The sequence below is a fragment of the Mustela nivalis genome (assembly GCF_964662115.1).
Source record: "Mustela nivalis genome assembly, chromosome: 8".
In the NCBI taxonomy this organism is placed as follows: Eukaryota; Metazoa; Chordata; class Mammalia; order Carnivora; family Mustelidae; genus Mustela; species Mustela nivalis.
Genome location: NC_139027.1, coordinates 10,561,996 through 10,579,187, shown reverse-complemented (window position 1 = coordinate 10,579,187; position 17,192 = coordinate 10,561,996). Strand labels below are relative to the sequence as shown.

At 43.5% G+C, this 17,192-nt stretch overlaps 1 protein-coding gene across 1 annotated transcript in view; it reads left to right on the top strand.

Annotated features, from left to right (window-relative positions):
• The window catches only part of NBAS (NBAS subunit of NRZ tethering complex), a 317,592-nt gene that overhangs the window by 186,736 nt on the left and 113,664 nt on the right, over positions 1-17,192 (top strand). The window contains exons 36-38 of the mRNA XM_082744160.1: positions 4,686-4,850; positions 8,074-8,187; positions 8,734-8,857. Coding sequence (XP_082600286.1) covers positions 4,686-4,850; positions 8,074-8,187; positions 8,734-8,857 — 403 coding nt within the window. The remainder of the gene's footprint in view (positions 1-4,685; positions 4,851-8,073; positions 8,188-8,733; positions 8,858-17,192) is intronic.

The following is a 17,192-nucleotide window of genomic DNA, read 5'->3' as shown; positions in this document are numbered from 1 at the left end:
AGAACAAAGGGACCACACATTTCGATAGCCAGACCTGGTCAAGAAGAGACACCCCTAGGCCAGTTGCCTATGGGCAGCATATTCCCCTTACTGGATCTACAGTTTAGTTTCCCATCATGTGGCGTCCTCTTACCCAGTCTGCAGTATTACTGTAAAACTGAGGAATGACCCTAGGAAGCCCCTTCGTGGTACCCAACACACAATATGCATTTAGTAAATGATAGCCATTGTGTTTCTTAGATATTGTAACCGGGACTTCTGTTAGACATTGCTCTTGGGAGAAAAGGTGTCTAGATCTTTCTTCGTCCCCTCTGTGGTCCTGGTCCTCTGTTCATTCTTCCTCAGTAACTTGTGTTGCTCCTTTTACCCCCACCACACCCCCGCATCTAACCTTGCTCAGCGACCATGAACGTTTGCTTATGTGCCCGACTTTTCTTCTGTTCTTGTCTTCTTTCGCTCAGGTCTTCACTGTGACTCACCTGGTGACCGTGGACTTTATTTCTTAGAAAGTTGGATTTCTCTGCTTATCTGATTTACCGCAGGCCCTTTTCCCTTTGAGAAGGATTAGAAATAAAAACACTTACACTTAATGTATTCATTCAGGTAGGCAAATACCCCATGGTGACCTCACATGTTTGTGGCATTATGATCTTAATTCAGTCCCCGATGAGTTGAAACTTGGACTAACACACCAGCCTCCTAACTGGATTCTTGTGCTGGGCGTAATATATTTTTTTAAATTTTATTTATTTTTTAATTAAACATATAATGTATTTTTATCCCCAGGGGTATAGGTCGGGCGTAATATTTTTAAAACACAAATCTGATTATGTGACTTCCCTTGTTGCGAGTCCTTCAGTGGCTTCCCACCTGTCAGGGTGACAGCGGAGGTGCTCTGGGCTGCTCAGCGGGACTTTTGCTCCAGTCCCCTGTCCTTCCTTCCAAACCTGGTGTTCTGCCCCTTGCCCTTGTGTGTCAGCATCCGCACCTTCTCTGACTCACTCAGGATTCCTCTGGTTGGCCGTGTTGTTTCATTTCATGCTCTTGCATTTGTGTAAGTCGGCCCGAAACGATCTCTGCCATTCCTCCTTTGGAGGCCCCATCTTCTTTCCTGCTGGAATATTACCTCCTCGGTGCAGTCTTCTGCGATCGTGCCTCCAGGCAGGGGAGGAATGGCCTCTTTTCGTGTTCCCATACTGCTTCGCGTGCACCTCGGCTGGAGGAGGCGATATTCCCCTGCAGTGACTGGTCTGCTTCTCTGCCTCCCTCCCTAGTTTCAGAGCAGCTTGGGAGCACAGACTGTGTCTTACTTGTTCTTATCACTTCAGTGCCTGGTATCGTGTGTGACACTGAGTTAAGAGTCACTCAACAACTGCTGAGTAAGTGAATGAATCCTCATTTGTTTCTGGGTTTTTAAGTAATTCAGAAATAAGCCAATAAATTGAGATGCTTACTATATATTTTATATATATTCATATATATATGTGTGTATATATACACACACACACAGAGCTGTATCTACATATCTATATCTGTATAAAAAGAGAGAGTGTATACTTCAGATTCTTCTGAGCTTTATTTCTGGCCAAGAACTATTTTTGGCAGTGTTATTCACAGAGGGACGCATGGAGCTGTTTCCACTCTGCACAGTTATTAGGGGGAGAACTCAGAAGCCGAGGGAAGCTGAGTATACGTGATCTCCAGACCGTTCAGCAGCCCAGAGAGGAGAGCTCAGGCCGGACGTGGTGGGTCACGTGCACAATGACCAGTGCGCTGGTTGTCCGGCGGAAGCGGACCCCCCTCCCTAAATGCAGGGAACTGGGGTAACGTTGCTGCCATGTGCCATCGAAAGCACATGGGCTAGGGTTGTGGCCTTCTTAGAAAAAAGGGGCCTCTGGAGTGCAGGAGCTGGAATCAGCTTGTTTTTCTTCTGTCGACTTAAGTCCGACTTGATGAACCAGCTGTCTGTGGTACCAGAGCGGAGAATAAATCAGCCTCCACTGCTGTCTCCTCATACAGTGAAGAAATTAAGGAAAGAAAGGAATTGTAGTAATGCTACCATGAGAACTATTTGTGTTTTTTGGTGTTCCCTTCCAGTTTTGATGCCCGGGACTCAGGTGAAGCACTTCGTGCAGTCCTGGCCCGTGATGGGCTGTTGTCATTATTACGCATGGAGGGAGAATTCTGTTTTTTCCTACGTAGAACTTTCTACCCTGTCCTTTCAGAAGCATTGGATAATGGGCCAAACCCCAAAACAACCCCAGTTCTTTGTAGCATGGTTGCCCTTATCAACATATAAGCAACTTAACATGATTGTTTCCTTATTAACATCCATATTTTTTATGTTGTTTTCGTAATCAAATTATAATGATGGCATTGGGCGGGTAGTTTATACTTTTCCCAATGGCCAAAAAGCCCATAGGAATCATGATTTCTTAAACCTTTTTTTTTTTCATTGAGATATATTTGACATAAAATGTTGTGTTCGCTTAAGATATACAGGTTATCAAGTTGATACTTTTCTTTTTAAAGAAGGCTCCACATCACCTGGGGAGCCTCCGGAGCTTGAACTCATGACCTTGAGATCAAGAGTGGGACACTCAACTGCCTGAGCCACCCAGAGGCCCCTGATTTGATATATTTATATTGCAATATGGTTGCCATTGTATCTTAGCTAACACCATTACTGTGTCACATAATTATCATTTCTTCTGTTGGGACACATTTTTTTTTTTCGTGTTACGGGACACATTTTTTTTTTTCGTGTTACAAGCAGAGTTTAGAAAATTTTAGGAGAAACAGACTGGACAAATTATAAGCATTGGTTAGTATAGCTTGAATTCCTTTCCTTTTGCAAGTAAGCGTATAGTACACAATAGTTTCTTAGAAGTTAAGTATCCTAACATGATGATACTTGTTTTTTATTGCTGCTGTAACATATTACTACAAATTTAGCCACTTAAACAGTCCGAATTGATTATTTTTTAATTAACCAGGTGATAAAAATCGGGCAGCCTTGGGTCTTAGTCACACATGGACAAAATCATGGTGCCAACAGGGCTGTGCTCTTTTCAAGAGCCTCTAAAGGAGGATCTGTTTCCATGCTCATTCATGTTATTGACACAGTTCAATTTCTTGTGGTTCTAGGACTGAGGTCCCTCTTGCCTTGCTGGCTGACTGACACCTGAGGGCTTTCTCAGCTTCTAGATGCCACTCACATCCCTTGGCTTGTGGCCCCTTCCTCCGTCTTCAGAGCTGGCAATGATGGGTCGAATCCTTTTGTGCCCGGTTTCTCTTGCCTCTGCCACATGGCATGTCCCAGGCACCCTCTCTGTGACCCTAGCTGGGAAAGGTTCTCTGCTTAAAGTCTCGTGTGACTAGCTTAGTCCCACCCCAGTAATTTAGATAATCTGTTCACCTCAAGGTGTGTGTCCTTAATCATATCTACAAAGTCCCTTTGCCATGGAATGCAGTGTATTCCCAGGTTCCAGGAATTAGGAAGTAGACATCTTTGGGGGCCCATAATTCTACTTACCATATAAGGCGGCTGTCCGTTGGGTCTACAACAGTGCATTTGTATCCTGAGTATTTGTGATGTGTGATATCCTGGCAATTACTGAGTGATTACAAGATTTCCATTTTTGAGTACTTTGATAATGCATGAATAAGTGATCTGATGTGGACCTAAGTAGCCAAACTGAGCCCTCCTGTCAGTATCAGGAAGGCTCTTGAAATGGAGGGATTTGGCCTTAACTTTGCTTTCATTTAAACAGGAAAGTTAAGAAAAAATAAGTGGAAGTAGATAAACACTAAACCAAGAACTTTGTTTTTGTAGAACAGGTAGTGTTTTTCTTTGATCAAAAGCAGATGTGGTTGTTGTCATTTCTATTTAAAATAATGTTAATGTATTAGTATTTTTCTCCACATGGAATCTCTCAGATGAGTAAATGGAGAGTCAGAATTTTAGCTGATTGCTTCAAGATTGGCAGGAGGTTTCATGTTATAAACCTTTTAAACACTATTAATCATCCACTTATTTAGATGAAAAACAAAACATTTCCTTTTTTTTAAAGATTTTATTTATTTATTTGACAGAGAGAGAGATCACAAGTAGGCAGAGAGGCAGGCAGAGAGAGAGGGGAAGCAGGCTCCCCGCAGAGCAGAGAGCCCGATGCAGGGCTCGATCCCAGAACCCTAAGACCACGACTTGAGCTGAAGATAGAGGCTTAACCCTCTGAGCCACCCAGGTGCCCGAAAAACAAAACATTTCAACATTAGTAGGTGGGTCCTCCAAATCCTCTACCTTTGTAGCGGGGTCACTGTAGTGCTGTTTGAATGAATAATTTATTTCATAATTAAATAATAAACATTTTCAAATTAACCTGAGTTTCTCATTGGTGGGATATTAGACTGGTAAAAAAGAGCCTATTTGCTTCATAAATGTTTCTGAAGGGGATTATTGGACTAATACACAATGATGGTTTTTCCTTTCCCCAATTTCTTTTGTAAATGATGTAAGGAGGTACAATATGCCGGTAATGCTTGGTTTCATGTTTTTTTGTTGCTGGCAAAGATGGATTTTTAAATTTCTCTTCATGTCTGAGAAGTGCAAGTAGTCTCATTATCACTCTCTGTTCTTCTGACAATGTGCATTTTTTGCTTTTGCCATTTTCCGTTTTAACCAGGGCGAAGCCGGTGTTCCTGGCAGCAACTCTGACCTCTTCCACTGGAGCACAGCGGCCACCATGAAGGTCCTGTCCAGCACCACGACCACCACCAAGGCCGTGCTGCAGGCGGTCAGTGACCGGCAGTGGTGGAAGAAGTCCTTGACTTACCTTCGACCGCTTCCTGTACGCAAGGCCTCTGTCTTTTTGAAATCCACCCCGGGGCTTCTGTCAGTGCATTAGCACTGCTTCTCAGTTGTTTTCCTGCTGTGAACAGGTTTCTCTTCTCTAGGTTATTAAATAATCTCTTAAAAAATTGAGGCCTCCCATCAGATAGGGGAAGTGTCACTTATTTTATAGAATGGAACCTACTCCCATGGGGTGCTTGCGAAAGACACTGATAGAGATTGAGGTGGGGTTGGGTTTGATGTCAGAATTAAAATTTAGTGGGATGAAAAGGAAAATGACTTCATTGGTCCTTACTTGATTTTATGGGCCTGTAGTGGAGGAAAAGCTCTGGTAGCAGGCATCGGGGCTAAGGTTATTGGGGCGGCTGGAACGATAATAGCACTTACTGTGGGGCTTAAACAACAACCATTTTTCCTCACGGTTCTAGAGGCTGGGAAGACCAAGATGAAAGCTCTGGCAGATTTAGCGCCTGGTGGGGTCTGCTTGTTGTGTTCTCACATGGTGGAGGGGGAGGGAGCTCTCGGCAGTCTCTTATATAAGGGCACTAGTCCCATTCCTGAGGGCTTTAACCTTGTGAGCCCATCACCTCCCAAGGCCCCAACTTTTTTTTAAAAAGTATTTACTTTTAATTGAAATGTAGTCAACGTGGAATGTTGTGTTAGTTTCAAGTGCACAATGTAGTGATTTGACAACTGTATCCATTATGTGGTACTCATCACAGTGTAAGTACCATCTGTCATGACATAACAATGTTACAGTACCTGTGACTGTGTTCCCCGTGACTTACTCATTCCCTAGCTGGAAGCCTGGATCTTCCATTCCCCTTCACTCATTTTGCTCATTCCCCACCCCTTTCCCTCTGACAGTCATCAGTTCTCTTAATTATGCATCTGCTTATGCTTTTTTGTTTGCTCATTTAGATTCTACGTATAAGTGAAATTGTATGATATTTGCCTGTCATTGACTTACTTCATTTAGTATAGCACCCTGTAATCCATCCATGTCGTTGCAGATGACAGGATCTCCTTCTTTTTTTAGGGCAGAGTAATATTCTACTGTGTATATACACCCAAAGGCCCCACCTCTTAATACCATCATATTTTGGGGGCTTAGAATGTCAACCTGTGAATTTTAGGAGATGATGCAAACATTCAGTTTTTAGTAGGTGCTTTGGGTTAAGAGAACAGTGTAACCAGATTCTTTCACCCATTCTGGAAGCAGAGGTCAGGACGAGCAGTAGAACGATTGAGTGTACTTTCCGTGACCAGTGAACCTCTTGCTCCCTTCACACTGCAGTCCTTGGTCTCACTGGAAAGCTTAGAGGAAAAAGAAACATGCTTGTTTATAAATTCACCCCAGACACTCCCTGGGTGTATCATCATTGCAATCACACTCCAAATATTCCTCAGGCGTTTTCTGTGTGCCAGTGATTGGGAGTAGAGTTGGAAAACCCTTCTCGTGCAGAGCCTGTATTTCAGTGGGGGAGATGAAAAAGCCCACCAATAAAATATTTGTGTAATACTGTAACGGTAGGTGGTAGTGAGGGCTGTGAGGGTAACTTCAGGTTAAGGGGAGTTGATTGGGCGAGTGACGGTCTGATTTAGATTGGAAGGTCGGTATCTCAGGAGTCACTCTGGGTGGAAACCTGGCTAAGTAGAACAAGTACAGAGCCCTTTTTGAAGGAAGGTGCTTGACATCTTTGTAGAGCAGGAAGGAGGCTTGCGTAGTATGAACAGAGTGAACAGCAGGAGAATGATAGGAGACGAGATCAAGGAGGTGGTGAAGAGGCCAACATCCAAAGGCTTGTAGACCAGTGAGGACCACAGATTTTGTTTTGAGTAGATGGGAAGCTGCTGGAGACTGTAGGTGATGCGGTTGTGTGAGCCGGCTTTCCTTTCCCTAAGATCATCGAAGTGCTGTGTGGAGAGCTGGTGGTGTGAGTCAGAGCAGGGCCGAAGAGGTCCCTGGTCTAGTGTTCGGGCGGGGGGCGGGTGGTGGTGGACCAGGGCAGCCGTGAAGGAAGTGGGAGATGTATCTTGCGGACCTGCGGATGGTCTGGATGTGGGATATGCAGGGAAGAGGGAAAACAAGAGTGACACAGCCAAGATGTCGATCCCACAGACTGAGGTGGCGTACGCTTGACTTGGGGGCAGGTCCACACGTCTCTTCGCGTTGTGTGGTTACTGCGGTTACTTTTAAATGACTCGTGTCTTGGACTTTTTGAGTGTATGTCCCTCAGATGAAGTGCGTAACCCCGTGCCTGATACCAGATCGTTTTTGTAAAGTGTCAGTTGTTGTTCTTGTCATTTCCGGCATTGCCGTCGCGGTTTCCCGAGGCTGTGGTTGGCATCCAGTGAGGACCCCTAACCCTAAGCCTAACCCTCCCCGTGCCCCAGCCCTAATCCCTAACCCTAACCCTAATTCAGAGGAAAGGGTGACTGTGTTTGACTTGGCTCTTGCAGCGAGGAGCTTCATATCTGAGGAAGGTCAACCTGAAGACGGTTACCTACTAGGGATCCGGAAGCGCGTGCCAGCGAGGACACGGCCGCTGACAGGTCTTGGAGGCAGTTGTGGGGCAGCCGGGGATGAGGCAAGGGGCGCACTTGCATCTCGCCTCCAGCGCGTGGGGTTTCGGCGGGTGAGGGCCCAGCTGGGCCTGGAAGCGGGGCGGCACCTGCCGAGGCAGTCAGCTTGGTTAGCCTCTTGGAGTGGACGAAGGGCTTAGAAGCTGGTAGGACACGTGAAGTAGATCGTGATAGAAGAACTGGCCCTCAATGTTGATTGACGTTGAAGAACTTTAAGTGTTATTCTGCATAGTTCAGACTTGCTACCGTGGCCCGCTAGTCTCGCTCAGAGCTGCGAACGGCGTGCGGAGCGCGGGAGCGATATGCACGGAACGATGTTTGGGGCGGGTTACTCTGACTGTAGATTAGAAAACTTGCCGTGTGCTTAGCGCTGATTGCTTCTTTGTTTTTGATGCACGGATGTCAGAGTGACCAGGGAAATCCAAAGGCACTGCAGGCTGAGGTTGAAGTGCTGCTTTTAGACCGTGGGTGCCGGCCTTACCGCTCACGGGGCGTGCGTGTCCCGCTAACACGCTCTCCGTGGATCCCACCACGCACGTGCATCCGTCTCCCCCACATAACCCTGCCTTCGCCTCTCCCCATCTGCCCCCAGCGCTCTTAACTTTTACCACTGTTCTTGTCTTTGTTCTGTTTAGGGGCAGGAATTCGGTGGGGCTTATCAGATGGGAACCATAGCCAATGAAGGTCTAGAAAAACAAGGCTGTCATCCTTTTTATGAATCCGTCCTCTCCGATCCCTTTGTCACAGAGGTAAGGACCGTGCGCCCAGGAACACAGCCAACTTTCATGCTGTTTTGGGCATTTTAGTATAAACAAAAATTAAAATGTTCCTGAGAATGTACTTCTTTAACTTCGTTCTTACTCATGTTGCTCATTGGTTTTATGTGACTTTTTTGAAAAATGTGTATATTTTTAAAAGATTTATTTATTTATTTTAGAGAGAGGGAGCAGGTTGGGGGAGGGGGAGAGGGGGAGAGAGAATCTCAAGCAGACTCCCTGCTGTGTACAGAGCTGGATAGGGCTTGATCTCAGAACCTGGGGATCATGACCTGAGTTGAAATCAGGAGTCGGATGCTCAACTGACTGAGCCCTCTAGGCGACCTGGTTTTATGTGACTTGTATATGTTATAATATATTATGAGATTAAAATCTGTTTCAAGCTTTACATAAAATGATATGTTTTAGTGAGATGTTATCATTTGAATCATCAAAAGATATAAAATCCTATGACTCTGTTCTAAGAATATCTTAAAAAAAAAGCTTCACCTACTAAAAGATATAACTGTTTCTGTCTAGTCTACAGTGACCTATGACCCCCACCGGCCTGTTCCAGGGGAAAGCTTTGCAGAGGTATTACTAAGAACTGGAAAACTGGCTGAGGCTAAAACTGAAGGGGAAGAGGTATTTCCAACAACAGAAGGTATGGAAGAAGGTTCTAGTTCCCTGACAATGTGTAACTCCTATTAGGGAAACCATATATGAAAAATGAGTGAATGGGAGTGGGGAAAAATAATAATAAATTTTTCTAGTTCTGAATAGTTTAACTTGACACCAACATGCATTTATTTAAAACATTTATTTGAGAACCTTCTGTTTTCTGGATACTTACTAATATTGAGTTAAAAGGATAAGTATGATATAATTGAAGTGATTCTTACAGGTATTTCTGATTTTGCACGTTAATTAAGAACCCTTAAGTATTTGCTTCACAGGATGTAGGTATATATTTCATCTTAAGAATTTTCCACATGCCTGCATATCTTTCTGTGTAGAATATTTTGGAAAGAATTAAATGTATGTAAGTTCACCAAAGATAACCTTTCCCTTTGTATCTTTATTTCTCTTTAGTCTCCCTCCTTCTTCTTCAGGTTCTAGGATAGTTTCCTTGACTTTTTTTTTTCAGTTCCCACTCTCTCTGCTCTGCCATCTTTGGTGAATACCTCATGATAAAAAGGCTGCTGGAGCTCCAGCTATCTCTCTATATCCCAGGCATCAGTAAGGAGAAAAGAAGAAGGAGGGCAAAGCAGTCTCCTTGATAGTCCTATCCACACCTTCCCCTTAGGTATTTCTGGCTGTCTCTCGCTCCCAGTAAACTTGGGTGATGTGGTCTTAACTGAGCACATTGCTGCGTGGAATAAAATGTGGGGAAAATGTGTATGGGGAATAGAACTGCCGTTTTCGCAGAAAACCTGTCACTCATTTTTGGATAATCCATCTTTCAATCAGTATTTATATGTAATTGGGAAGAGGGGAAGCAAAAACCGTTGTTCTGTCCCCTATGGAGGCCTTTTGAATACTAGAGGTTTTTACTGAGTATACCATGTCCCTTCAGTTCTGAGGTGCTTGCTTTTTACCTTTATTTCTGAATCAGAGTATCTTACAATTGAGGACATTTTGTTTTTCTTATCCAAAAAGCTATTGTTATATTCACGGCACACCTTACGAATAATGCTGAATATATGTGAAGAGTAGAGTTGCACTGCTATTTACCCTTTTAATCATTCTTTATTACTTCTTGCTTTTCTTTCTTTAATTATCTTTTAAGCATTTTTTCAATTCCATAGACATTTGTAGCCAACATTTACTTTGTCTACAGTAAGAGAAGCTCTATATCAAATGCTATTAGTATAGTATCTTACTTAATAACAAACCACCAGATACTTAGCATTTAGTCCTATTTTCGAGACAAAGAACCATGTCTCAGAGATGTGAAACCATTGTGGTTTTTGCTGTTGCTGTTTGAGTTACAAAGCCAGTGGTTGGTTGAACATCCAGATTCAGCTTTGTCTGATCACTGCGGTGGGGAGTCCTGCCCACGTTTTAGCCGTCTCTGCAAGGTGCTGTGCTAGACCCTGAATCAAAAAAGGGAGTAACAGGGACAAACAAAAACATGCCCGTGGTGTTATTTAGTTTGGTGTAGTTCTATTGGTATGTATATTCCATTCCAAATTTGCCAACCTGTTGACAATTAGCATTTTTGCAAAGCAGAGTTTGTGCTGAGGAGATAAAATTGTCACGAAGAGTAAAAATAACTCACAGTGGAATTATGGTTTATTCCCCTTTCGGTGGACCACACGTGACGTTTCCATACAGTGAAGTTCTGCAGGTAGCAGAGAAATAGGAGGTGTCCTCTGTTTCACACATGTGTTCCTCAAATGTGCTTCTGGCTAAGTGATCTTTAATTATTTGCTTATGGGTCAAACTTTGATTCTTGAGAGGGTTTGGACGCATAGATGCTAAGACCTTAAGAAAATAGTGCATTGGGTGTGGAAGTGTATCACCCACTGATTGGCATCATAATGACTGAAATCATAACCAGGAAGTTCGGAAATACTGATTCACACAGTTTTTGTTTTTTTTTTTTTTTTAGATTTTATTTATTTATTTGACAGAGAGAGAGATCACAAGTAGGCAGAGAGGCAGGCAGAGAGAGAGAGGAGGAAGCAGGCTCCCCGCTGAGCAGAGAGCCCGATGCGGGGCTTGATCCCAGGACCCTGAGATCATGACCGGGGCCGAAGGCAGAGGCTTAGCCCACTGAGCCACCCAGGCACCCCAACACTCGGTTTTTCTGTTAGTTAGCCTGCAGCAGACAAATGTGTGAATGTGAGCACCTCTCACATAGAAGGCCTGCTTTGCAATAAGGCAAGATAAAGGCATCAGATTATAAAGGTCCAAGAGAAGGAAGCCTTCTCGCTGCAGACCCTCTCAAATTGCTTGTGAAGGCTTCTGCTGTTTTCCAGAGCTGTTCGCCTAGAGAAAGTGAAAAACCCTTGTGAGGCACAGATTTCTGTGTTGTTAGGCCTCCCTTCTCACAGGGTCTTTAGGTACTTGGCCATCTCTCTACAGTTGGTAGCTCGGTGATGAGGCGTCCCAGTGATCACGAAACATGAAGCCAATAGGTGTTTTCCAGGAGCTCTTGCGGTAGGGGAAGCATATGTGATGAGGAATCAGGGGATCCCCGTCCAGTTCCTTTTCTCACCATGTGTTCATTATTCACGGAAGGAATGGTCCTTCAGTGTCCCCGTACTTGGAATGCGAAGTTAAGGAAGACACGGTCCTGTCTTGAGAGGGCTTACTGTTGAGGTGAGGAGACAGACTAATTTGTGTACGATAAGGGCTGTAACAGTCCCACAAGAGGCACTGCGATTACAGACAGTGTGACAGCGGAGTGGAAAGGAGGTCTGAAGAGGCTTCCGGGAGCTGGTGATATTCGACCTGGGTGTTGGAGGATGAACAGGGCATTGCAGATCAAAAGAGCGGGGTGGCTGGGAATTGAGAAGGGGGGTTGGGAGAGGGACAAGGGGCGTATTTTGGAAGAGGAAATAAAATTCACAGAATCCAAGATGGCAAACATCACGGTTTTCCCAGGATTCGAAGGTTATTCTGATACCTGGAAAGGAGAATATATGTGGGCAACCAGGGAAGAAACAAGGCAACACGAGGCTGGAAAGCGGGGTAAGGCCTCATGTGCTAAGTTAAACATTTTAAATGAACCTTCCACGGAAAGCTGTAGGGGTTTCAAGCAGAAGAGTATTATTGAGTTTTTCTTTACCTCATTATCTGTAAAATGGGTACAGTAGCTTGTAGGTTCTGTGCCTGGACTGTTGCTTGCCAGATGGGCCCTTGTGGGCACCGTTTCGTAGACGGGTCCCTGGACTGTGTTAACGTTCTCGGAGTCCTCGCTCGTGGTAGCCGATCCAGTTATCAGTTCCTCTGGTTTCCAAGGCCGGCGGCTATCATTCTCCATCCTTGTTTCGCACTAGAACCCCTTAGGGAATTTTTAAGAAGTACTAAGGGCCCAGGATCCAGTATAGATCCTGTATTTCAGAATCTCTGAAGTGTGGCCCATGTATGACATGAGTTTCAGAATTCCTAAAGCAGTTTGGTTGTCCAGACCCTTTGGAACTTTCACTTAACATTTCCAGCATCTCCCCACCTCCCGACCCCCTCATCATGTCTCTTCTTCCAACTGACACACTTGCGTTCTGAGCCTCTCCCCCGACAGTCTGGAGAAAGCCTTTGATGTCTGGGTCTGGGCTCTCCCACCTGAGGGCAGACCGCGAGTGTTCTGTCTATTTCTAACACGTTTCTAGGGCTGCTCGGTCTTCTGTGGGGCGGGTGCAGTGTCCCTGCACGCTGACGGAGAGTGGGCATGGCGCGCGCATCACAGTCACTGGGCCCGAAGTCCCTGGGAGGCTGCCCGCCGCGTGAAGCTGAATGCGAGGCCCCGGGGCGTGTGTGCTCTTCTTAGTGTGTCTGTGAGGTTTTATGGGACTGCAGGTGTTTCCTTTCAGTCCTGGTGTTTCTTCACATTGTCTTTCCTGACCCTCAGATTTTAATACTCCACCAAGGGAAAGAATCCAACTCCATTAAAGCAACACAAATTTTTTTCCGATTTTTTTGAATTGATTGGGAAAAGCTTTCACAACCCTTGTGTATATTAAAAATGGAATTTTTGTTCAAAATGTGGAAGTGATTTTAATAATTTTCCTTTAATTTACATTTGGGGTTAAAATTTATGATGCATGTTCATAAATACTGTCATATTAGGTATCTCTTGTTAACACTAATATATTTGAAATAGATATCTTTGGCTACTTTATAATATCAGTATTTGTCAGGAACTCAGCAGAATTAAAGAGTGATACAGGTTAAACGGCCCAAATTAAAAATTGTAAAAATATGACTTCTGACTTTGGTTCACAAGTAGGTCATGAAACAAATTAAACTTCCAACATAATGTGACTTTTCAGAATTTTTTAATAAAGTTGATGAAAAGGTTTTTATGGAGACTGACTGAAGAAAATTGATCATTATTTATTTAGCTAAATGAATGATTTAATGGCTAATGATTTCCAAATCAATAATATGGGCAGCTTTCCTACGTTAATTTAGTGCTGGAATTAAATTTAACATAGAATGCTTTCTAGAGTTGGTGAGTTTGCATAGAATTAGTGCTTGGAGGCTTGGGCATAGATTTCATCTGATTTTCACTGTATACCTTGTATAGAAAATGTATTATTTTCAAGATTTTAGAACTAGCTTTGCAAATTAAATTCATACACACTGATAAGTGAATGTAGTGTAGGCTTTTTTTTTTTTTTCCCCCATATACCTTAATGCTAATTTAAAATCACTGTAACTCCCATCTGTGGCAAGTGTGACATCTGGTGAATGCCAGTGAGACCCCGTGAGATCAGTCTACTTCACGTTCTCCCTGATAGTTTTGTCAGATGTTGCCTCAGTGGCTTGCAGATTCAAAGACTGAGAAACTTCCTGTGTGTGGGGTTTGACTTCTACTTTGTAAGAATCCTTAAGTCTCTGTGCTGCCTAGAAGGTTTTGGTGTCTAGGGACATGATCTCTTGTAACTCTGATTACCTGCCAGAGCCCTGTCTCCACATCCACCATGCTGGGAATCAGGGCTTCAACAAATAAATTTTGGGGGAGCACAGACATATAGTTCATAACACCATCTGGACAGATGAATCATCTCTCTTGATTTTGGTGATTTGTGTTAGCCTTCCGAGCCTGTGTAAAAGCAATGAGGTAATACTATCTCCTTTGTGTTTTTTTTTTAATTTAATTTTTAATTTTTTAAATTTCTTTTCAGTGTACCAGAATTCATTGTTAATGTACCACACCCAGTGCTCCATGCAATATGTACCCTCCATAATACCCATCACCAGGCTTACCCACCTTCCCACCCCCTGCCCCTTCAAAACCTTCAGATTGTTTTTCAGAGTCCATAGTCTCTCATGGTTCATCTCCCCTTCCAATTTCCCTCAACTCCCTTCTCCTCTCCATCTCCCCATGTCCTCCGTGTTATTTCTTTGCTCCACAAATAAGTGAAACCATATGATAATGGACTCTCGCTGCTTGACTTATTTCACTCAGCATAATCTCTTCCAGTCCCGTCCATGTTGCTACAAAAGTTGGGTATTCATCCTTTCTGATGGAGGCATCATACTCCATAGTGTATATGGACCACATCTTCCTTATCCATTTGTCCGTTGAAGGGCATCTTGGTTCTTTCCACAGTTTGGCGACCGTGGCCATTGCTGCTATGAACATTGGGGTACAGATGGCCCTTCTTTTCACTACATCTGTATCTTTGGGGTAAATACCCAGTAGTGCAATCTCAGGGTCATAGGTTTTTGTGACCCTTAGAGCTAATTCTTGCAAAACATGTTTCTCCTATCTGTCTTGTCAGAGCAGATATTTTTAAAATGATAGGTATTTTTGCTTTATAATAATTATTGTTGTTGCCTAAAGCAATGGCAGGAGCCCAGTGCAGAGTTTCTACTTAAGTCATTTGAGTGTCAGACTCATTTGGCTGGTGTATAGAATATGGATAATGTCAGTTAAAACCGTAAATTAATGTTGGTTCATATTTACAGAGACCTTAAATACCAAACAATTTAATTTTTATTCTTTATGAAATGGGAAACCATGAAGAGGGGAGTGTGTGTGTGTGTGTGTGTGTGTGTTAAGTTGTTGAGACATTACACTAGTACTTGATTAAAATGAATAGAAAAGTAGTATGAAAGTGCTGTTTTAGAATGGATTGGGAGGAGGAAGACTGAAAGCATCAAATAAGAGTAGAAGGTTGTTAAAGAGTCCAGTTTTTAAACTAGAGTGTGTGGCTCTGAAAATATAAAGTGTGGGAAAGAGTTTTTTAGAAATGCATCGGCTTGCTTGGACGGCTAATGGTTGGGAGCAGAGAAGAGAGTGAAGTCCAAGATGATTCTGTGATTTTATGTTTTACCAGTGGGGAGAACAGTGCACCATTGTCAGAAATATGAGTGGTACTGGGTAAAGAATTAGTATTGTGGGGGAATGTTTGAGTCTTAACAAGCACTTGGTAATGTAGGTCTTATGAAGTGGCCCGTGGGTCAGGACTCTGGAGATAAAGGTTGGGGAAATATACTGAGGTATTGGCTGAGTTCTTCTGGGAAGATCTTGTGGAGTAGGATTGGCAGAGAGTCGTGAAATAATCTGACCGAACTCCCAGATTCAGCGGTTAAGGAGGGGCGGGTCTGGTGACACACACACAGAAGAGCGTCATTTGAGGATTGCTGCTGGGGAACCCTGGGACCCTGAAGCCAAGGAAGGACCATGTGGCAGTGCCTCATACTTTGGTGAGCCCTGAGTGAAAGTAGAAAGGAGAGAACTGTTGAGTTTGTTAGAATGGAGAGCTCTCGAGGGAACATTTTTTCCCCCCGAGAATGGTGTGATTTACTTACGTGTTGAAAGGACTTTCTCTCATTCTAAATCCCCTTTGTTGATTGAGGAAAACAGCTGTCTTCCTCCACAGAGAGGTTGTGAGGAATAACTAGTGGAAATAACTGTTGAGTGCTCCGTGCGAAGAAGCTGATTAAGGACAAGGGTGGTCCCAGAGGTGCGGCAGCTGATCGGGAGTGACTGTTTGAGTCTGCTGGTGTCTTCCCGGTGCAATTAGTCTACGCACCTAAATGCAGCAGCTAGTTCACTAATACCTATGATTTATATAAAATGAAAGTAATCCCCCCTGTTACCACCATGGCAGTTACTAATGGAAGAACTGATTATCTGTCATTTTGGGGGGAAATCAAAAAGTGTCCTAAATGAAGAAATGAGGAAAATTACTTGTTCCCGCAAATCTGTAGTTCATAGGGGTGGCGGAAGGAGCTTTCTAGGTGCTTTCTATATGCTAAAGAGATGAGCTGCACTTGCTTCATTTAATACTAATTTACATGTGAGGAAAATTAAGGTTCTGATCTAAAATCCAGAACGCTTTGAAAACCAAAAGGACTTTTTGTAACTTGCTTGGCATCAAAACCTGAACTAAGCTGACATGAGGTTATTTAAGTCTTTGCTTTATCTCGTTTTGTGAGCATTCGAATGTTTTACAGCAGAAATATTAATGTCTTTGATCATTGGGTGCTCCCAGACCGGCTGAAGGTATCATATAATATGTGGTATACTTAAGTATAACTTGCTGAAAGTCCTAAACATTCTGAATTCTGGGACACAAAATCATGCAGGAAATGGTGGGTCTCTGTTTTGATCCCCAAACTTTCTGAGGATGGTTTTCTTCTCACCATATCATTCTGGCTCATTAATTTATAGATGTTGTTTTAGTTCTAAAATGTACCTGGGGGTGCCTGGGTGGCTCAGTGGGTTAAGCCTCTGCCTTTGGCTCAGATCATGATCTCAGGGTCCTGGGATTGAGCCCTGCTCAGTAGGGAGCCTGCTTCCTCCTCTCTCTGCCTGCCTCTCTGACTACTTGTGATCTCTGCCTGTCAAATAAATAAATAAAATCTTAAAAAAAAAAAAAGTACCTGGAATTTTGGGTTTATTTAGGTATGGCAAGACATCCAGAAGTGGAAATGTTTGTCATGAAGGAAGAAGTTTATATTCACATACCCTAGAAATAGAAGGCAGGGCAGGCCCCAGGGCCCCAGGGGGAAGCACTTGGGTCAGCCCAGAGTCACAGGCAGAGAGTTGAGGGGAAAGCAGGGGCAAAAACCTTTATTTGTGTTTTCCATAGGTAAGCTTGAGAAAGCCTGAAATAGATTGTGTGGATAATTTTGTTAAGACTCCAGGCTAGAGAGCTGTCTCAATTTGTCCAGTACCTACCCCTGGGCTGATAAGGTTAGAAGACTGTGAAAGAATATAAAAGCCAGTGAGAAAAGGTGGTTCAGAGTATTGGCTCTGAATTGGTTGCTTTGCATATCAAAGGTGTGCTCCCAGACAACTTGTTTGCCAAGGGCAG